General features: G+C 44.5%; 1 protein-coding gene and 2 non-coding genes across 3 annotated transcripts in view; 1 reads left to right on the forward strand and 2 right to left on the reverse strand.

Annotated features, from left to right (window-relative positions):
* Window positions 1–1,033: 1,033 nt before the first annotated feature.
* On the reverse strand, window positions 1,034–1,112 carry LOC129688239 (small Cajal body-specific RNA 18). The gene has a single exon (XR_008721889.1). It is a non-coding gene; the product is annotated as a small Cajal body-specific RNA 18 (non-coding RNA).
* Window positions 1,113–1,201: 89 nt separating this feature from the next.
* On the reverse strand, window positions 1,202–1,341 carry LOC129688242 (small Cajal body-specific RNA 17). The gene has a single exon (XR_008721892.1). It is a non-coding gene; the product is annotated as a small Cajal body-specific RNA 17 (non-coding RNA).
* Window positions 1,342–1,771: 430 nt separating this feature from the next.
* Acaa2 (acetyl-CoA acyltransferase 2) overlaps window positions 1,772–22,452 on the forward strand; it is a 28,456-nt gene continuing 7,775 nt past the window's right edge. The window contains exons 1-7 of the mRNA XM_055622610.1: window positions 1,772–1,892; window positions 8,748–8,914; window positions 14,669–14,797; window positions 15,897–16,013; window positions 17,395–17,542; window positions 20,239–20,414; window positions 20,961–21,090. Of these exons, the coding sequence (XP_055478585.1) occupies window positions 1,877–1,892; window positions 8,748–8,914; window positions 14,669–14,797; window positions 15,897–16,013; window positions 17,395–17,542; window positions 20,239–20,414; window positions 20,961–21,090 (883 nt within the window). The 5' untranslated portion in view covers window positions 1,772–1,876. The remainder of the gene's footprint in view (window positions 1,893–8,747; window positions 8,915–14,668; window positions 14,798–15,896; window positions 16,014–17,394; window positions 17,543–20,238; window positions 20,415–20,960; window positions 21,091–22,452) is intronic.

The following is a 22,452-nucleotide window of genomic DNA, read 5'->3' on the forward strand; positions in this document are numbered from 1 at the left end:
GAAAACACAGCATAACACACACTTTTTCACTCCTCAGTAACATTTTTGCCATTTGTTTTCCTTCTTGCTGTTTATATGCATTTTTTTTTCCTGCATGACTTTTAGTTGCAGATACCAATTCTTCACCCTTTAACTACAAACAAAACCAAACCTTCAAAAGCAAGTCTCCTCCATGATTATTAATTTGGGGCTTGTCTTGCTGTGATTATATTCAGGTCATTTGGAGGTGGTATCCTACATAAGTGAGTTAACAAAGTCTGTGGTGATTCTAAGGCTGATCATTTGATTAAGGGAACATCTCAATTTCTTTTCTGATACTGAAACTATTGATATTCTTACACATACCTGTCTGAATTTATGTTAACTTTTCACTCTGATTTTATCAGGGCCCATTCACAACATTTATAATTACAGTCAACAGTAACCATGGAAGTCCCTTTCGGTGGTGCCTTGGAGGGCAAGTGAAATAGAGGGATGCATGCAAGAGCAGAGACAGTTGTTCACCTAGCTCGAGCTCTGGGCAAGTCATGTGACTTCGTGAAAATTCCTAAGTGAACTGTAAACGTGTGTGCTGAAGTGTTCACGGGGTGAAGGAAACATCAGCTTTTTAAAATAAGGTTTTAATGAGCAGACATGAAACAGCACGAATCTTCGCACATTTCTGTATTCCTGAAAAATTTCCCCGAAAATGGTTAGGTTAAAAGCCGGGCTTGGTGAACACGCCTTTAATACCAGCATTTAGGCGGATCTCACAGTTCCTAGCCTAGCTTACAGGTCGAGTTTCACGACAGCAGGAAACCCTGTTTCGAAACGGGAGAGGGGGAAAAAAAAAAAGATTAAAAAGATTAAACAGACAGTCCCTACTTAAAGGTTGTCAGCAAAGTATATACAAAGCTGGATTAAGGGCGGACAGTCGTTGAGGAGTTAATAGAAAGCAACAGCACCGCCCACGCCCTGTTCCCACACTCAGCCCAGGCTCGGGGCCCCAGCTCCCTTGATCTCCCCGCTCTGCCCAGGCCGCCTCCGGCTCGCCTGGCCTCAGTGTTCGCAGCACACTCCATCACCTGGTTCCCAGAACTCAGATTGCGCAGTGGTCTCGTCATCATCGGCAGGGCTTACAGCCAGCGGCGTGGAGAGCCCTAAAGCTGTCCCCTCCCCCAAGCCTCGCCTCCCCCTCCGTCCCTCACCCCTCCGCTCCCCGCGCCCGGTCCCCTGGCCCCATCACCTGCCACGTTTTTATAATCCTCTCAGGCTCCAGACCAGCAGTGCTGGCCACGACAGGCCTGATCATATAAGGAAAATACCTCGGGCTCACTAGGGGCTTGGTCAAGGACCCAGGCGCACCCTGCTCTGCCGCATACCCCACCTCCCTTCTCCAGACGCCCCATCTAGAACAAACCCCTTAGCCCGAGCCCAGGCCTCCGCCAAAGGACTGCGCAGGAGCAGAAGCAGCCAATCGCCGAGCGCGGCCTCCAGCCCCGCCCCCTGCTGCCGGTCCCGCCCTCCCCAGGGGCCCCGCCCTCTTCCCCTTCCCTGTAAAGGAGGGGGTGCTGCTGGGGTCTCCGCGCCAATCTTATCCCGCGGTGCCCGCGCCTGGAGAGCTGGGGGGCGGGGCGGGGCTTCTAAAAGCCTGCGCTAGGACAGATGGGGGTGTGCGGCGGAGGTCGCCCCCGAATTCCCAGGGGAGGGGCGCGGGACACACTTGGCGCAGAGTGGGGTAACCTTGACCGTGGCACCGGCGGGGCTGGGAGCTGGGAGAAGTAGGGGAAAGGGCAGGGGCGCGGCCTCGCGAGGCGCCGCCCACACTCTTAGGGCTGGTCTAGGGCTAGTGGCCCAGTGTCGCGGAGAGAGCCCCGCGGAATAACCCAGCTTCACCATGGCGCTGCTACGAGGTGAGCCCAGCGCCCTGGATGCCCCCGGGCCGAGCTTCGGTTCCTGGGCTCTGCGGGCAAGAGGAGGTGTCGGGTGCAGGCCATTCCTCTGCCCCCGGCCTGGGTCGGGATGGACATTGTTTGCATTAAGGAGGAAATACCGTGGAAGGCACCGGCGACAGCGATTTCGGTGACGTTTCTAACGCACAGACCAGGGTTAGCTGTGCTCCTGACCTTGGAGGTCATTGGCGTGGTAGTGAATTCAAGTCTGCAGGAAACCAAGGCGGTGCCAGAGGCACGAGGTGGGCTAGGGCGGAGCAGGTGCGCACCGAGGCCTGGTCTCGGCCAGGCGAGTGCGGGGAAGATACTGTCCCCCAAGAGGCTCCTGGGAGTTTTCACTGGGGGTGCGCTGACCCCTCAGAACAACCGGCAGTAGTTAGTGTGAGCGACTGCAGGCAAGTGCAGGCCCTCAGTGCATGACCGCAGGCTCTTAGGAGATTTTACACCCTTCTTCATAGCAACTCATCACAGGAAATGGATTTTTAACCCGAAGACACAAGTCTCTGTTGACCATGAGATTGAAAGAACACAAATCAAAGCCCTAAAACAGGAGATTTCACGTAATCTAAGAACCATTTTGGTGGTGCAAAGACAAAGTAGACTCTGTGCCGGAGTTTTATAAACCCAGGAGAGGGCACCGGGGCGCCGTCTGTTCTCTACGCTGTCTTGATTTCCCCTTGGCTCTGGCACTGCCTTTAAAATAGTGGACCACAGGCCAGAACTTCGACTTTGGATGGCGTTTCACAATAAGGTGCTGACAGACTGACTGGGGTGGATAAATGTAAAAGAACGGTCAAATGACCAGAAGTTCGGTCTTGTGGAACTTCTTTACTTTGGATGACACCACGTGGGGGGGGGGGGGGGGAACTGGGAAGGAACAGATTTGGAACATTGGGGACATTTTTATGAAGTCGGTAAGGCCAGCAGGCAGGCACTGGTCAGGAAGGTTCGGGACCATCTCAGGCAAGCCGGAAGGGCCGCCAACTTTGGAAACAAATGGGTTTCCTTCATTTTTCTTGCTTGTTGAAGAGTTGCTCCCACAGAATGAGAGCTTACGTAGCAAAGTTCACATGGAAGTCGACAGAGTTCTTGTTCGTGTTTTCCTCCCGTGGAGATGTTTCCGCGCCTCTCAGATCAGTGTCTCTTTCCTGCCTTAAGGGTTTTTATGTTGTTCTTTGTTGCTTGTTTTTCAGAGGTTTTTATTAGTATCTGAATTCTCAGAGTTTTAGATTTTAATTTGATGTTAAAGATTTTTTTTTCTTAGACCTTTAAATATCTACATATTAGCATAGTGTTGAGATGGTTTATGAAAGAAACCTGTAAGGTCCCTTAGCCCACGCTATGTTTGAAATAGTCGAACTAATACAGTCGTGCTGACCTTTCTAGCCCGGGATCATCAGGCAAGGAGAGATTTATATAGGTGAAAGGGAAGTCTGTGGGTTTGTTTTTATTTTCCCACAATTTTTTTTTTTTTTTTTTTTTTTTTTTTTGCTGATGTCACTTATTTCACTCCTGATACTTCAGGAATTTTGTTGTTGTTGTTTGGGGTTTTCTGTTTGTTTGTTTGTTTGTTTGTTTGTTTGTTTGTTTTGGGTTGTGGCAAATGAAAGGGAAGAAGCATGCAGTTGACCTCATGGCTTCTGCAAGGTCATCTGTGATCACTCCATCTTCCGTGTACCTAAGGTGCCAGTTTTTCTAGATGTTAAAAAATCTCCTGCTGTGGGGTGGAGAGACAGCTCAGTGGCAAGAGCATGAACTGCTCTTACAGAGAACCTGAGTTTACATCCAGTACCCTCAACTCCAGCTTACCCAGCTCCCCTTCTGGCTCCTGAGGCCGCTGCACCCACGTGTACACCCCCACCCAGGGAGGAAAGGTCTGTGTGAAATGTGTACTCTGTTTGAACTTCACTAAACTTGAACCAAATTTAGAGAACTTACCTTTAAGTATTTTTTTTTCAAGTTGCTTTCTTCCAAATCTTTTTCATTTCTGTGGTACCATAATTGGTAGAACCTGAGGGTTCTACTCATATTTTTTCCCACTCACTTTTATCATGGTAGACTTTTTTTTTTTTTTTTTTAACAGTTTGGAGTTTACAAGAGTGCACAAAATGTACAGGGCATTGCCGTGTGGTGCTTTGCCAAACTGTTAACGTCTTTACAGGGTCGCAGCATTGAGAGCCGCTGCTGTACGGTCTCAAAGCCTGCTTCCTCCAGCAAGGCTGTATGTACCTCCCAAGACCAAGTGCTCGGATCTGTGAACTGGTGAGGACATTTCTCATTCAGATCATCACAGTGGAGCTGTTGGGAGGTTGACCACACTTCAGCACAAGGCCCTACACCCACGGGTATATTTTCTGGCAGCACAAATTGGATTCCATAATTATTTGAAAAGAAAAAAGTGTATTTTTTTGTGGTACATTTGGGGTCCAGGGTTGTTGTTTTTGTTTCCTGTTTGTTTAGTTGACTGGTTTGGTTTTTTTTCAAAACAGTTTAGTTTCATCTGCCTCTGCCTCCCGAGTGCTGGCACTAAAACCCTAGGCCACCTTGCCCAGCTTAGTGTGGTACATTTGTTACAATTGATTAGCAAATGTTGACACATCGTTATTTACCAAATCCATAATTTAAACCAGGGTCCACACTTTGTTCAGCACAGTGCTTCGAGTTTTGACAAATGTATAAATGACATGTATTAACAGCATAGGACAGAGGAATTTTTTTATTCTAAAAATCTCCTGTCCCACCTTTGTCTCTGAGCCCTTTGCCAAGCTCATCTTTCTACTATCTCTGCAGTTTTGCCTTTTCCGGATATTATGTAATAAGATCATTAAGTACGTGGTGTTTTCAGACTGACTTCTTCTCACTTAGCAGTACGTACCAAAGAGTCCTTCTTTTGTTGCCAAATAAAATTCCATTGCATATGTGACACTTGATCACATATTGAAGGCTGCGTGTTTTGGCATTCACAAATAAATACTCAGGTGTGTAGGCTTTCACTCAGGGAAGTACACAGGCTCACAATTGCTGGAGTGGGTGGTTGAGATGTGTTCTTGTATGGAATTGCTCAACTGTCTTCCAAAGTGTTTAGCCATAGGAACTGTTGTGTGTTGTTAACTGGTTGTTTTAACTTACATCAAACCTCCATGAGCACCTTTGCCTATGCTTGTTTGCCAGCTGTGTGTTTTCTTTGATGAACTGCTTGTTCAGATCTTTTGCTCGTTTTTTTTTTAATTCTTTATTAATTACACTTTATTCACTTTGTTTCCCTCCTGTGGTTCCCTCCCTCCTCCCCTCCCAATCCCTCCCTTCCTCCACCCTCTGCATGCATGCCCCTCCCCAAGTCCACTGATAGGAGAGGTTTGCTCAGTTTTTAAAATATATATATTTATTAGTTCTTTAAGAATTTCTTATAATTGTGTTTTAGATAATTTTCACCTCCACTCTTCCCTCAAGCTCCTCCCAGATTCATCCCAATTTCATGTCTTTTTTTTTCTTTTACTTTTTAAATAATTGCTGAATCCAGTTTGTGCTGCCAATAAATACACTTGTCTCCACCACAATGGACTCTTACCCTTATAGAACCATAAACCAAAATAAACTCTTCCACAAGTCACCTCGGTCATGTTTTTTTGTCATGGCATCAGAAAAGTAACTAATACACACACCCTTAGAGAAAACTAACCCTCCCTCCCCCAGAAGCCTTGTCAGCTGTCAGCAGCTCCTCAGGGGAGGGCGCTCCTGAGCCCCTCCCTCCTTCATGCTCCAATGTTGCCTGCCTTGTTCTTGTGGAAGGCCTTCTCAGCTGCTGTCAGTTCATGAGGTCAGTGATCCTATCCTCCCAGAAGACACTGTTTCAGCATCCTCTTCCGAGGTGGGCCCTGAGTCTTGGGTCTCTGGTGTGTGGCTGTCTCTGATCTAGCCAGCCCAAGCAGCATGGGTTGCTACCCGCCCCCTCCCCCAGTTAGGTATGATATATGCAAACTAGATACTCACTCTCTATTGGCCCTTTCTTCTAAGCATCAGCTTTTCTCCCTGCCTTCCTGGATTTGTTCATTTCCCAAAACCTGAAGCAGGAGAAATATAAGTTTGAGGCTAATTTGTAGAAAGAAAGAGAGAGAGAGAAGGGAAGGAATTATAAGACTTTTTACAACAAATCCGTATTACAGTACTAACCTATAATTAATATCCAAAGCAGATTAAATTTATCATAAATGCTTTCAGTCTGTTTTTATTCCTGCCCTGAGACATTCTCAGTGTGAGGGAACGTGGGGAATTCTGTGTGTCCCCAGCTGCAGATGAATCTACCCAGCTGTTCGCACACCCAGCATTCAGTTGCTTGTGAAGGCCATGAATAGTATCGATGCATCAGGAGCAGTTTGTTCTGGTGGCTTTATGTCGTCTATCGCTCTTGTTGTTATCTGTGAGAGGGTTGGTCAGATTGGAGCCTACTAAAGCCAGAAGCAGAGTTGGAACTAATGAAATTAGGAAGACGGCATTAGAAGGTAAAGAAAACACTGATACAGAAATAGGGAGAAGAGCAGATGAGATTGACAAAAGTCTTTGCTGTACCAAGCAAGAAACTCTGCATTTGAGCCCAGAATCCACCATTTTAAAAAAAGGAAAAGAAAAGAAAGGAAAAAGAAAGAAAGCCAGGCATAGTGGTATGTGCTTATAATCTCAATGCAGGAGAAGAAAAGACAGGCAGAGTCATTGGCTCACTGGCCAACCAGCCTAGCTGAATCAGCAGGGTAAAATGAGAGAGATTCTATCTTTAAAAAGTGAACACCACCTGCAGAACAATACTTGGGGTTGACCTCTGATCACATGTGCACTCACAAACACAGAAGTACACACAGAAATATGAATCATAAATGTAGGCAGAAGCTGTCCACTGAGGAGGATTGTAGGACATTTGCAAATATTCAGCCAGCCATGGTGGCTCAGGATAGCCCAGTTACCCGCAAACTGCTTCTAATGCACCAATAATATTCATCATCTTCTGTAAGCACCTGAAAGTTGTATCTGTAAAGAGCTGTGTCTGTAAGAGTCATACACATAAATTGTTGGTACTTAACAACCATGGTATAATGTTTGGATAGTCTTAATTATAAGTCAGTATTTTGGTACAAACCCAAAATAAAAACTCATATAGTTCCTTTCTTTCTTTCTTCCCTCCTTCTGTCCTTCATTGCCAATGTTGATGGGACGCACGCGCGCGCACACACACACACACACACACACACCTCACTCTGCAGTCCAGGTTCTCAGTTCCTCCTGTTCCTGCTTTTCCCAGGCCTGGGATTACAGACCCAAGCTGCTATGCTTTGTCTTGCACAGTGCCAGCCCCTGTGTGTTAGCTATGCATGTTTCTCTCATAGTTCGTGGGAAGATTAGATGTCCAGGAAATAATCAAATTTCCTATATATGGTAGGTATCCTATGACAAGTTTCCAAACCCTGAACTGTAATTTTTTATTATTTTGCTGTTGTTATCATTTACTGTGCAATCAAATGAGTAGATTTGGTTACTGTTTACACAGGAAACTCACCTACCTTTGGCTAATCTAAGAAACCCTCTAAACTTTATGGTTCTTTTCCCAGGCAAACAGAAACCATCTTTGCTGGGGTACATATTTTAGTAAAATGAAACGGCTACAACTGCTTTCCAGGTTTCGTACTGTATAACCCAAGCGCTTTCCATTCACCATAGCTTTGGATTTGTACAATCATAAGGTTTATTTTTTTCTGACAGTGGAAAAAAATAATTATTTAATTTATGTGCATAAGAATGCCAGTTCAGCTGATAACAGCCTACAAATTTATATACTTATGTTAATAAATACATAATTACCTTATATTCTTTATAGGTAGATGAAATGCAGAATATGAAGACAGCAAGAAAAGTTAACATCCAATGAAGTACTGCAAAAATGCTTTTTTTAATGAATTTTTTATATATTTATTTATTTATTGTGCCAAGGGTTGAACACAGGGCCTCACACGTTAGGCAAGCACTCTGCCACTGAACTGTGACCTCAACCTCAGCAAGGATGCTTTTTGTTTATCTGGGGAAGGAATCATAAAGTCTGGACAGTTTCTTAGCCAATCACAAGTGAAATTTGTGTGTAAATGGTAACTAAATTTGCCCATTTTATTGCACAGTAAAAGATAGTAAGAGAAGAAATTACAGTTCAGGGTTTTGGAAACTTGTTCAAGTCATCCTGTGACTCCAGAAGCAATGGCATGTGTAAGTCATTCCACATTTTAGAAATCATACGTCTGTCTCTCTCAGGAGGCGTTTGCATAGAACTGGGATTTGTGGCTGATCCAAATCAGCTTAGCATGGAGAACAGTCAGAAAATTTTATTATGTGTCTATGGGCATGCTGTTTTACACGGTGGAGTATCCCCTTCTTATTGAAAGTTACTAGCAAAAGTTAGAAAGAGCCTTTTGGCAGGAATGTTCCAGGAGGAGTTCTTATGGGGGGGGTAGTTAACCTCAGACAACTTTCAGGGAACTTCTAGGGTGCCCTCTGGTTCGAAGATTCCTTGGTTCAGCACACAGAGAAGGCGTTTCCGTTTTCAAATGTTTCTAGCATTGTAAACAGAGTAAGAACATTGTCTAAGGATATAGATTTACAGTGTAGTTCTGGGACCCTGTATGTAGGGTCCTCTGTTTCCCTGAGTATGACTGGTTCTATGCACTATTGAATGACAAATGTTTTCAGTTATCTAATCGGAACCTGACCTTTACCATGCAATTTTATGGAAAAGACGTTAGCTGACCTGTGACTGCTTACAAATCTCTCCTCGATGATTAGGTGTGTTTATCGTCGCTGCGAAGCGAACACCCTTTGGAGCTTATGGGGGTCTTCTCAAGGACTTCTCTGCTACGGACTTAACTGAGTTTGCTGCCAGGGCTGCCCTGTCTGCTGGCAAAGTTCCACCTGAAACCGTTGACAGTGTCATCGTGGGAAATGTCATGCAGGTTAGTGGGGAGGGTGGGTTTCCATGTCTGTTACTTGCTTTGATCATTTTTCTGAAAATAATTCCCTTGCTGTGTCATCGTGAGGAGCTCAGTAACAGTTATCAGTGTTTGGCATGTATAACTTTGGTCGCCTTCTGACGCTAAGAGTAATAGCAATAATAATAATAGTAATGCTCAAGGCAGCATGTGTTCTGTCTGACTTGGAATGCGTTTCAGTGCTTCTTATTTTATGTATTTTATGTGTGGCTGTTCTTCCTGTATGTATGTTTGTGCACCACGTGTGTATCTTGTGGCCATAGAGGTCAGGAGAGGGCATCAGCTTCCTTGGAACTGGAGGCAGAAACAGTTGTGAGCCACCTGGGTGGCTGGAAACCAAACCGGAGTCCTTTGCAAGAGCAGGGCAGGGAGGCCTCTCAAGCTCTCCGGCGTCTTCCCAGCCACACTTCAGTGCTTCCTAAAAGCAGATTTATTAGACTCGGGAGAAAGATTAGCTTTCTAATGTGTTGCTTAAGGAGGCATGCCAGCCAGTCAGCTTCCCATCTCTGAAGCAAAAATCCCTGCTGCAGTGGCAGCTGTGGAGAAAAAGTCTGTTCCGATTCCTGGTTTCAAAGGTTTCTGTCCATAGTCACTTGCCTGTCTTGTTTTCAGCGGGGTGCCACAAAATACATCGTGAGAGGGGTGCATTCTGGTGAAGGCCTGTTTCACCTTAGAAGCAAAGAGGTAGAGGGCCAGGCTCTAATCTGCTGAGGGCATGCCCCAGTGATGGATTTTCTCCCACTGGGCCCTATTTTCTAAAGGATCCACCATCAATGAGTACCTTCAGCCAGGGATCAGGCCTTCCACAGATGCCCATTGGGGGACATTCAAGATCCAGAGTACAGCAGGAGGAAGCAGGCCCAAGTAAGGTAACACAGCTCCCGTAATCTCTAACACCTTCTAGGAGCTTAGTCAGGTTCTCTTGTGGGAAATGAGCAGCCTCCTTACCCTCTAACTTTGCTTGTGTGCTCTATAGAATAGGTCATCCATATGAAGATAATTAAAAGCTGTATATTCCTTCAAAGTATACAGCCATTTACTGGTTGCTAGTGGCTTAGAGACCCCATGACCATGACATGTCTTATAAAGGAAAGCATTTAATTGGGGCTGGCTCACAGTTCAGAAGTTTAGTCCACTACTGTCAGGAAGCATGGTGTTATGCAGGCAGACATGGTGCAGGAGAGGCAGCTGAGAGTTCTACATCCAGATCAGCAAATAGCAGGAAGAGAGAGTGACACTGGGCCTGGCTTGAGCGCTTGAAACTTCAAAGCCCATGCCCAGTGACACATGCCCTTCAACAAGGCCACAACTTCTAATTGTGCCACTTTGTTTTTATTCGAACCACCATGGTGAAAGTAGTTTATCTGTTATAGGTAAGGCATCCAAAGTGGACCAAAGAAATTACACAAAAGATGGTGTGTGTGTGTGTGTGCGCGCGCGCGTGCGCACACGCTTAGGTACACACTTGTGGATCTATGTATATACCGTCTGTATATTTCTAAGATGCTTTAGCCATTGTGACAAATATCTGAGCAAAACAACTTAAAGGCAGAGGATTTTTCTTTTTTGGCGGTGGGGATAGGGGGTGGGGGGGAGGTATGGATAGATAGGACCTCTATAGCCCTGGCTGTCCAGGAGCTCACTGTGTAGAATAGGCTGTCCTCAGACTCACAGAGCTCCGCCCCCTCTGCGGAGATTAAAAGCATGCACCGTTAAGCCTGGCTGTGGAAGGATTTCTTTTGGATCATAGTTTCAAAAGATGCAGTCCATACTAAGTTGACTCCCTTGCTTTCTGCTTTCAAGACTGTGACTGAAGAAAATGGTAGAGGAAAGCTGCTTACCTCATGGCAGCCAGGAAGTGGAAAAGTAACCTACTTCCCCCAGCGAGACCCCCACCTACTAAAATTTCCACTCTCTCCCAAAATAGCTTTTGGCACACAGGCTTTACAGAGGCATTTCATGTTCAAACCATGTCAGATGCCAGTGGTGTGAGCTCTGCCAAATCAGAGAGAACAGGGGTGGACACAGAAAGGCCTGAGGCCTTGGACTTAAACTCTGTTCTGTCCATCTGTCATTGTGTATCTTCAGAGGCAGAAAAAGCAATGGCATTTTTTTTATTTTCAAGTTTGCCCACTAAAACTATTTTATTAATTGTGGTTTGAATAGGAACGACTCCCGTAGACTCACAGCACTATTAGGAGGTGTGGCCTTTTTGGAGTAGGTATCTCTGTTGGAGGAAGTGTGTCATTTTGGGTGTGCTTTGAAGTCTCAGATTCTCAAGACACAGTATGACATTCTCTTCCTGCTGCCAGCAGATCCAGATGTAGAACTCTTAGCTACCTCTGCAGTACCAAGTCTGCCTGTGTGCCACCTTGCTTCCCTCCATGAAGACAATAAACTAAATCTCTGAACTGGAAGCCAGCCCCAGTTAAATGTTTTCTTTCATAAGAGTTGCTATGGTCACAGTATCTCTTTGCATCAATAAAACCCTAACTAAGACAATAATTAATCCTTAATATTAATATATTATCCTCTTCCTTTTTTTTTTTTTTTTTTTTTTTTTTTGGTGGTGGGGCAGGAGATTTTGCTGCTGACCAAAAAGACAGTAAAATAAAAAAAAGTTGAAATAGGCTACATTTGGTTTTGGGTTTTAGGTTTTTCTAGAATTATTTCAGGAAGATTTATTCCTTCAAAAACCCTCCTGTTGTCCCCCAGTGTGAGTTTCCCACATGTTCCTAGGAAGTCTCAGTAGTATCAGCTTCATTGATAAATAGTATCAGTTTCATTGATGAGTAGTGTCAGTGATAAATAGTAGCAGCTTCATTGATAAATAGTATCGGTGACAATAGTTTCATTGTGTTTGAGCTTCTGTTCCTAAAATCAGTACTTTTTTTCCTTGTACTAGGGCAGAAGCTCAGGACTCCTGTGTGCTAAGCAAGTGTTCCACTAATGAGCTGTACCCTTGGACCCTTTGCTACTTTTTTGAGACAAGATCTCACTAAGTTACCCAAACTGGCCCTATACTTGCTGTGTAGGCCAGCCTGGCTTTGAACTTGCAATCTTCCTCAACCTCCTGAGTAACTAGGATTATAGGTTTGTACCACCAGGCCCAACTCTTTCCTAGTGTTTTATTACTCAGCTTGACAATGGAGTCTAGCCCAATCATGTTAGGAATGCGAGTTTTCAATTATCTACTTCTGTGTTCATCCTATTACACTAAGCTTTTCCTACAGTCCTAAGTGTCTCAGGGTTAACAGTGACTTCAGAGTCCTTCTGTAACGGCACAGGGAGAAGATACAACAAAAAGAAAAGTGGTTCTCAGGAAAATGGCAGCCAGAGAAGGTGTCTGGTTTATGTGCATTGTGCAGAAGAGCCACGCTAGAACACACAGAGGTAGGAATATATTTACGCGAAGGCCTGCAGAATAAGTCTTCCTTCAGTCGGACTCAGAGTTAGCCTAACTGTTTGAATACTCAAAATTACTCTGCCCCTGCCTCTACAAAAGACACACAAAATGTATTTGCAGATGACTCTTCGCACATGAAGAACACAAGGGGTAGCCCCCACCAAGGCCCGTGATGCCTGAGAACAGTAGCGTCCACTCTCTAGTCCAGGTCTCCTGACTTCCAGCCCAGTATCCTGCCTGTTGCCTCAAATGACTCCATTATTTTTCTTTAAAAAAAAAAAAATTTCATCTTAGGATCTGGGGAGATGGTTCAATGGGTAAAGTGCCTGCCAGAGTTTAGAGGCCCAGTACCTGTGGAGATGGAGGGTGGTAGCCTGCTCAGTGCTTGGGAGGCGGAAACAGGATCCCCCGAGCAAACCGGCTGCCTAGGCTGACCAAATCAGCGAGCTCCAGGCTCAGGAAATAGATGCTACTCGGTAGATAAGGTGGACATTGATTGCAAAAGATACCCTTGATCAACTTCTGGCCCCTACATGAGTACACATGCACTCACAGGCAAACACACATGTACACGCACACATATGCCACACACATGTTCCTATCCAAATAAACCACTTCATTATTTGCAAATAGGTAAAAACACACAATGGAATATTTTAAAAGAAAGAACTACAAACCGACTTAGGGAAAAGAACAGCCATTGACTGAAATCTGTTCAACAGCATTGATTTGTGAAATGAGATTATTTCCCCCAAACGATGAAATAGTCAGCATGTCGGCTGGTGCTCTTCCAATTTCCTTCCCCCTCCACCCAACATTCTAAACCACTAACGCATAACTGTGCAAACTTTGTTTGAATTTAATTTGGAAAATTTTCAAACCTCTACAGAAGAGTGCTAATAGTGAACACCCTAAAAGCTCTATCATTATGGGCCACTTCTTTTTGGTTTATTGAATTTATTTGATTTTTCCTGTAATAAAAAAGGTATTATTTTTAATTAGCAATAATCATGTCTCAGATAAACCTCACTGGCTACAATAGTGCTCATGAGTATGTACCTTTTGTGCACACCCATATGTATGTGTGTGTGTGTCTGTGTGTGCGTTGTGTGCATCTGTGCATTTGCCCAAGGACAGAAGTTGATGTCAGAATGTCACCCCCTACCTTATGTTTTGAATCAGGGTCTCTCTGAGTCTGGTGCTCACTGGCTAGACCGGCTGCTCAGCAGACTGCAGGGATCCCAGCCTGTAACTCCCAGCAGTGGAGTCATAGGCCCATGCTGCTGCGCCCTTTTTTTATGTGGGTTAACTTGGGTCCTCATGCTTGCATGGCAAGCCTTTTCCTGACTCTCTTGTTCTTTCAAAATTCGTTTTATCCCTCCTTACTCAGTGAGTGCTCTGTGGACCAGCAATGTCGGTGTCAACAGGGAAAGGGCTGAAAACACAGTCTACGGCAGGCCTGGACTGTTGCTTCAGATGCCGTGTTAGAGCGAGGTGCTCCAGGGGCAGTTTCAGTTTGGGGGCAGTGGCTTAGTCCCACCTCTCTTTCTCCCAGCTGTCTGTTCCTCTAGCTCTGCCCTGCATTGCATTTCTCAATTTGTTTCATGGTAGAATTATTTACATTCATTGAAAAAATTGCTGCTGCTGCTGCTGCTGAGGGCTCTGGTCAGGAGCTTGCGTACACCTATGCTATCAGAACTTCTGGGATCATCCTAGCCTAGATCCTGGGTTGAAACCGCCATCTGGATACTTTTTCTGTCTTTGAGATGGCCTCTTTCATTTACAAATAACTCTAATTGTTACGAACTGTTACAGTTTTCCCTTACATTGAAGGACTTAATGTGTAAGTTTCCCAAGTAGAAGGACAGCTTACTATGTTTAAAATCCATTTGTCTAAAATAATAATAATAATAATAACAATGGTTGCAGAATATTACATTACAAATGTTTCTGATGGCCTTGAACTGTATGCTTAAGAATGAAGAAGCTGATAAATTTTGTCTTGTGTCTTGTGTATTTTGCCACAATAAAGCAATGGGGATAATGCTATTGACTAAATCATAATATTTATTTAAAAATAAATTTATAAGTTAATTAAATACTATAGTATAGTATTTATTATAATTTAGTACATTTTAATGGACTAAATTACAGCATTTAGTAAAATCATGTGTACAGATTCTGTGTGTATAACCTTTCTCCCCAGAGCCATATAGTTAGTTCACCATTTTTGCTAGATTGCCAGCATTTCCCTCTCTTTTCTGATGGTTGTTACTGCCTTTCTTATGAAGTGAATTCTTTCTCTTGTCCAGAGTTCTTCGGATGCGGCATACCTGGCGAGGCATGTGGGTCTGCGAGTGGGAATCCCGACAGAGATTGGAGCCCTCACCCTCAACAGGCTCTGTGGCTCCGGCTTCCAGTCCATTGTGAGTGGGTGTCAGGTATGAGCAGCCTCTTTCTACCTTTCTGAACACGCTGATAGCAACTTGAAGAACTGCTGTCCCTCAAAGGTGCATTGAAGCTTTTGATTTCTCACTGTCTCCAGGTGATTGACACAGGTCTAGCGTAATGGCTGAGTTCTTTTCACACTGGTCTCTATGACAACGTACTTTAAGTAGGGGTCCTTACTCCCCCAGCAGTAACTTTAAACACAATGCCAACCTCTTAGAAGTTTGTTCCTGGGCTAGAGAGATGGCTTAAAGGTTAAGAGCACTGGCTGTTCTTCCAAAGGTCCTGAGTTCAATTCCCAACAATCACATGGTGGCTCACAACCATCTATAGTGAGATCTGGTACCCTCTTCTGGTGCGCAGGCACACATACAGGCAGAATATTGTATACATAATAAATAAATAAATCTTTAGAAAACAACAAAAAAAGAACAACAAAAAAAGAAGTTTGTTCTTTTTTTGTTGTATCTTTTCTGAGAAATGAGTCAATCAAAGAACTGGAAGAATGAAAAAGACCTCTTTATGAATCGCTTAATTCATCAGTTTCATTACTAGGGACTTTTTTTTTTCAATTTTTCTGACTTTTAAATTGATGTGCCCTTTATTATATGTTTAAGGCAGAGATTACTATTTTTGTGGGTTTCCAGATTAATATTAAATTAAATATTATAATAAGAATTATTATAATATTAAAATAAATCGATAAATTAAATATTAAAATAAGAATTACTGTACTTAGAGCCAGCTATGGCTTGCATCTATAAGCTCAGAGTTAGGAGGCTAAGCTAAAGGCTTGCCTCACCTCCCAGGCCAGGGTGAGTTACAGAATGAGACCCTGTCTCTAAAAACAAGAAAATAGGTAATGTATGTTAATCTGGCACACACAATTGAGATCTGTTCCTATTACCCGCTGCTGTCTGGGAAATAGATCCTTTAACATCAGCTTTTCAATGACTTTAAACATTGCTTTTTAGGTTACTGCAAATGAAGACATAATATTTGTTAGAATCACCACTATTTTCTAAAGTCTTGTACTTCACAACGCATACTCTCGATTCAATACATGGGCTTTTGCTCTCCGTTCTCCAACAGGAAATCTGTTCGAAAGACGCAGAGGTCGTCTTGTGTGGAGGGACGGAGAGCATGAGCCAGTCCCCGTTCTGCATCAGAAACGTGCGCTTCGGAACCAAGCTGGGATTAGATATCAAGGTTTGGACCGCTACCTTTCTTAAGTGACCTTTTTTGCTCTTATAAATAATTTCAATAACGTAACTTTTTAAGGGAGAAAAAACTAATTTCAAACCCAGTTTTCTTCATGGAATACTGCCAAGATTTTTATGGTTTAAAATACAAAGGCTGTTTCAAAACTGGTAGTTGTAGTGTTTGATCCACAAAGGATTATACTTCACGTGTAGAAGAAAACACAGAGGAAGGTAGAGGAGGAACAGAAATAGATTCGTGAACAACCCGAGTGACTAGGCCATTGCCATGGCTTGTGGGAGTTCCGCTTTGGGGGACCATTGAATAGGTTTCATTGAATAGGTCCATTGAATAGGTTTCTTCATCATAAAAAGTGCTGTGTTTGCAGATGTCCACTCATCCAGACTGGCCAGAAAATGCTGATTCTTCACCTCTGACAGCTGTCCCATAAGCATAGCAGCTGTGATTTAAAAAAAAAAAAAAAAAAATAGTCCATTGCCCTGCTCACAGGAAAGGCTAACGGCACTTTCAGGGGCTTGTGAGATACTCAGTGAGTAGGAGTCCCTGCTGGGCAAGCTTGAGGACCTGAGGGCAAGTCCCCAGCACCTACATAAAAAGTTGGGCAAAGCTGCATGTGTCCTTAGCCATGGCATTGGGGAATGGCGCCAGCAGCCTAGCTAAAACAGGGAGCTACACACCAGTGAGAGACCCTGTCTTCAGGGCACTAAGTAGAGGGCAATAGAGGAAGCCACCTCATCCTCCATCCTCTGTATGTGCACACTCACGTGTATACACAACACACATAGTCCACACACATGCACGCACTAAGTTAGATTTTAGTGCTTTGCAACAGTGGTAACTGACTTTGGCTCTTCACCCACTTTCTCACCTGGCCTTTTGGAAACTAAGGAACGAGACTGAGAGAGCATGAGGACTTCAGAATCCGAGTACACTCAAAAGCTCTCTGCCGGGACAGCAACACAGTGGTGGGCAGCCAGTGGAACATTGCGCTGACGCCTGTCAGCCCTTTCTGCTCCTCCGAGACTCTGTCCCTGGTTCTTCTGTCTAGTAAGAGCAGATAGAGCCAGCTACACCTGCCACTGAAGGTCTCGGGTGGAAAAGCTTCTCACCATAGGATTTACTTGCAATCATGGCGTGAACGCCTGTGCTCTCCTCTTGTACATTTACAGTTCTGTATTTAGAGTGGCATAAAATATACATTTTATTGACAAGACATTGGATGGTTTTTAAATATTAGATTTTCATAGTGTCTCGGGGTCAAATATGAATAGGAATGATAAATGCAATTGTTACATAAATCTGAAGAAATTATGACATTTTCCTCCCAGACATCCTGCTTTAACACATCACTGCCTGACTGTCTTTACAGCTGGAAGATACTTTGTGGGAAGGATTAACGGATCAACACGTTAAGCTCCCCATGGCGATGACTGCAGAGAACCTGGCTGCAAAATACAGCATAAGCAGAGAAGACTGTGACAAATACGCCTTGCAGTCCCAGCAGCGGTGGAAAGCTGGTTGGTACAGAGCGCAGGGGAGGCTTCATCAGGGGTTACCGTGACCACACAGTAAAGTCTTTTTAAAACTCATGACTTTAGAATCACGGTACTGAAAAGTTCACATGGAATTTCTCTTCTGAAATAAGTTCGTGCTGCTTTTCACAGCAGTAGTGAGGGCTGAAGAGACGGGTCAGTAGTGAGGAACACTGGCTGCTCTTGCAGAGAGCGCATGCTCAGTTCCTAGCAGCCACATAGCAACTCACAACTGCATGTAACTCTAGTTCCCGGGGATCCAGGACGCTCTTCTGGCCGATGTGGGCGTTGCATGCATGCGGCACACATCCATACAGGCAGAACAGCTTCACATAAAATAAGTAAAATCTTCTTAAAGTGGTGTTTGGAGCTACTAAAGACATGGCTTGGCAATTAAGAGTGCTTACTGCTCCTGCAGAGGACCCTGGTTCGATTCCCAGGTGGCTCACTGCTGCCTATAATTCAGCTTGCTATGGATCTGGTGCCCTTGGCTTCCATGGGTACATGCAGGCATTTGGTACATAGAAACTCACATAGGCACACATACATACACATAAGTAATAAATTAAAGACTGAAGCTAATAAAAGAAAACAAGGAATGTCGCTTGGCCCAGTCTGAACATGGGGATTTTGTTCTGAACTGGACACACTGAGTTACTTGACTCACTCCACCAGCGGTGAGTGCTTGTTATAGGGATGGGGACAGGGGTTTGTTTTTTTTTTTTGTTTTGTTTTGTTTTGTTTTTTTTTTGTGTGTGTGTGTGTGTGTTGGGGGGGGCGTTGTTTTGTTTGCCAACTGTAAAGTCATATCAAAAATAAAGTAGCCAGGCACGGTGGCACATGCTTTAAATCCCCCCACTCAGAAGCCTGAGGCAGTCAGATAGCTGTGAGTTTGAGGCCAGCCTGGTTTTCATAGCAGTTTCTGGGCAATCCAAGGACTGCAAAGCAAAACCCTATCACAGGGATAGAAAAAAATAAACTGGTCTTTTTCCTGACTTGATAAACCACTACAGTCCATTCTAGCCCAAAGTAGCCACCAGCCTTTCCCCGGAGCCAATCCTAATCATGCAGAGAGGGGATCCGCAGCTGGAGAAAGACCTGCTCTGGCATTTTTTGAAGTCTCCTTCTCTCATTCCTCATCGTATCTGACTTAGTTAATTAGTCCAAGACCCTCACCCTGCTGCCTTGTGAAATACACATTCCACCAGAGTGAGCAGCAGAACAGTTGTTGACTTATCAGTAGTAGCTTGAAGCGGTTTTACTCCATGAAAAAGAACGTAATTGAACTGTTATTATTATAATCAACGAAAATTCTTATTCGGGGATGTTCTTGATGTTGTGGAGGATGAAGCCGTCCATCAGAGGAATGAGTGGATTGCAGCTGATGCCGTCCAGCTCATCTCAGTTTCAGTTATTTCTGATAGGCCCAGACGGCGCCAAGCCATCACTTGGGTTTCTAACTCTGTTGTGGCGATGTCTGACCTCAATTATTCACAAACCACCTATAAAATAGAGATAATAGAAATTATCCTTCCTGTTTCTCAAACAGGAATAACCAAACTAAGTAAGGGCAGATAAGGGAAGGCTTTTGTTTTTGCTTGTTTTTGCAATTGAAAAGTGATACCAGAGTTCAGATGGAGGGCTGGCTAGGGATGTTCCTACACACGACCTGAGTTTGAATCCCCAGCACCCATGTGAAATCTGCGCGTGGCCCTACTCCAGCACCGGGAAGAAGAGACGGATGCTAGGAACCAGCTGGCTGGCCAGCCTAAGCAAAACACTGAGCTCCATGGTTAGTGAGAAACCCTCTTTAAGGAAACAGGGCAGATAATGAGAACAGGATACCTGAGGTCTCTGTGCTAGCATGCATGTCTATACATGCATGTGACACACGCACACGTACACACACACACGCTCACACACACACATACACATTAAGGTAGGACTTTTCCTGACCAACTCTGTCAACTCTGTTGCTGAAGTGATAGCTGACTCCAGTCCATTCTAATCCGTGGAGGTTCCAAGTAGATGTGATGTTTTACACATAATTGTATAAGTTACAGCACTTCTAATCTCTTCAGGTTTTCATTATTTCAGCCATCAATTGCTTGGTGGCATTTGGCAACTTGGTGATGGTTTAATTACTTCATTTTTTTAATTTTTGCAAAAAAAAAATTTGAATGTGTTTAGTGCTATTACATCCATATCTAACACAGCTGTCAGCCTGGCCTCTCATAAGAAAAACATTTAATACTAATGATAATAAATCAAAGTAGGAGCTCAGGAGATGGCGCAGTGGGTAAAGTGCTTGCTGTGCACGCATGAGGACCTGAGTTCAAATCCCATGAGCCCACATAAGCTAGGGAAGGCAGAGGCAGGAGAATGCCCAAAAAGGCCCAGTGTACAGCAAGAAGCAGCAAACAACAGCATAGAAACTGCCTCAAGCAATGTGGGAGGAGTGGCCCAGCACCCGAGGCCTTGACACACACCGTGCCTGACCCCCTTCGACCCCTCCCCAATAGTAATGTCATAAAGCTGTAGACTCCTGGGCAGTACGTTAAGCCCTCCAAAGCGAAAGCAGTTTGCTAAATAGAAAGGAGCTGAGGAGCCCCCTGAACAGAAGTTCAGGTGACCTATGCTTCTCCTGGTTTCACTCTGATGGGAGTCTTCTCCTATTTCAGCTAATGATGCTGGCTTCTTTAATGCGGAAATGGCCCCCATCGAGGTGAAGACAAAGAAAGGAAAACAGACCATGCAAGTGGATGAGCACCCTCGGCCACAAACAACCCTGGAGCAACTGCAGAAGCTCCCTCCAGTGTTCAAGAAAGAAGGGACAGTCACTGCAGGGAATGCCTCGGTGTGTCACAGCGTCCGCTCATGTCTAGAAACTCCTGGCCTTTCGCTGTTTAGCTTATCCTGGTGGTGTTTATAGTTTGTTAATTTTTGAGTTCTCATAGACTAACACAAAATCTTGTAGCTAGGGACCTTGATAATCTGACTTCTTCATGGTGAAAGGAAATCCTCCTGGTTTGGGATGTTGGTTTTCATACCTCACATCTTTCTCACATAATTCATCGGATTTCTTTTTACGTCTACACACATCTAATGACAAGATTCCCCTCCCCCATTTGTTTGTTTCATTCTTTCCTGTTCTTCCCTAGGTGAAGTATTACTCCGCACTTACATGATCTCTGAAGACCGAAGGGTCCCGCACATTGTCCATGCTCCTTATGCACGGTCCCAACCCCAGCTCCACTCTGTGGTCAGCTGCATCTTTAGCTTGAACCCTGATTAACCAGCCTCTTTTGCAGCTTAATCTCCTGCTTCTGTCTTTAGGGGGGTGTCTGGCGGTACTGAGGCTGTTACCTAGCTAGGGGCTAATCTTACTGCTTCTGTTTCTAAGGGGGTGTCTGATGGAGCTGGGGCTGTTATCATAGCCAGTGAGGATGCCGTCAAAAAGCATAACTTCACGCCGCTGGCCAGAATTGTGAGCTACTTTGTGTCTGGATGTGATCCCACCATCATGGGTATTGGTGAGTTTTGTTCTGAAAACTGTTCTGTTATATTCCTGGAGGTAATTTGGTTTGGACAATCAAGATCCCTGGTAGAATCAGTCACTTAGATCATCTTTCTGAAGGTCTGTCCTACGCACAGCAACAACAATAAAACAAGGCCAAGCAAACCCTCTGTGAGAGGCAGTCATAGCATAATGTCTGTGTGAGGTGTGTAAAAGTCATCACAGGCGCCAGAGAGATGGCGCAGTGGCTAAGGGTGCTGGCTGCTCTCGGGGAGAATCCAAGTTCAGTAACGGCATCCACATCAGGTGGTTCACAGTTTGTAACTCCAGTTCCGGAAGAATCTGATTCTCCTGGCCTCCGTGGGCAGTGTACACACACACACACACACACACACACACACACACACACACCACAGCATTTATGTCAAGGTCAGAGGTCAGCTTTTGAAAGTCAGCTTTGTCGTTCCACCCTGTGGGTTGTGGATCCAGCTGAAGTCATCAGGCAGCAAGCACCGTCATCACTGAAGCATCTCACAGCACCCACGATGAGAATTTTAGTATTTCTTATCATCCGCCTTTAAGGAAACAAGAAGCCAATTAGGTGTTTCCTGAAGACATGAGACTGGTGCTCTGTGCCTTTGCGTCATCCCTCTCATGACCCCATGTCCTAAGCAGAAGCCTTCCTTAGGGTATGATTTCAGATTGTTGACAGCTTGCTTTCTGTGAGCACGGGCCCTTTCAGGCTACTTAACCTGGCTTTTAAGCGGACTGTCACAAGGATAATGTGTTGCTGCTGTGTCAGAACTGCAGGTCCTGTTCAAATGATACTGTCACTGCTGCCTCTGGGTTGAGGCAACTCCTGGCTGTGCTGGAAGCCAAGACCTTCTTTGGATAAGGCTTCCCTCTAGGAAGAACTTCTGGGAAACAAGCCTGGCATATTCACACCTTTCCATCTTTCATGTGTATCTCAAGTTTATGTCAGCAGCTGCAGAATATTCTGATACTGCTAAAAGGCAGGGGCTTTTTATATTTTTGGTTGGTTGGTTGGTTTTTGTTTTGTTTTGTTTTGTTATGTTATGGACTTAAAACTACATATGATCAGCAGAAAAGCGTTTGCCTTGGAAATAGAAGGTGACCTGAAAAGTGGAACGTCTGTGGATTGAAATGGCGTTCATCAAATCACATCCACAACACTGTTCCCACCCTAATTATTCCTCAGAGCTCACGGGCAACCTCCAGGGATTTTGTTTCAGTGGGTCTGTGATCTGAGGTCAGTGTTTTAGTTTTTGATTTCTGAGCCCTTGGGTACTTTGGCAAGCTACCAGATTCTCTGGTTTTTATCAGTGGCTAGTTGTTTCTCATTTTAACCTCATTTAAT

This window comes from Psammomys obesus, unplaced genomic scaffold, assembly GCF_907164565.1.
Source record: "Psammomys obesus unplaced genomic scaffold, mPsaObe1.curated_primary_1811, whole genome shotgun sequence".
Taxonomy (NCBI): domain Eukaryota; kingdom Metazoa; phylum Chordata; class Mammalia; order Rodentia; family Muridae; genus Psammomys; species Psammomys obesus.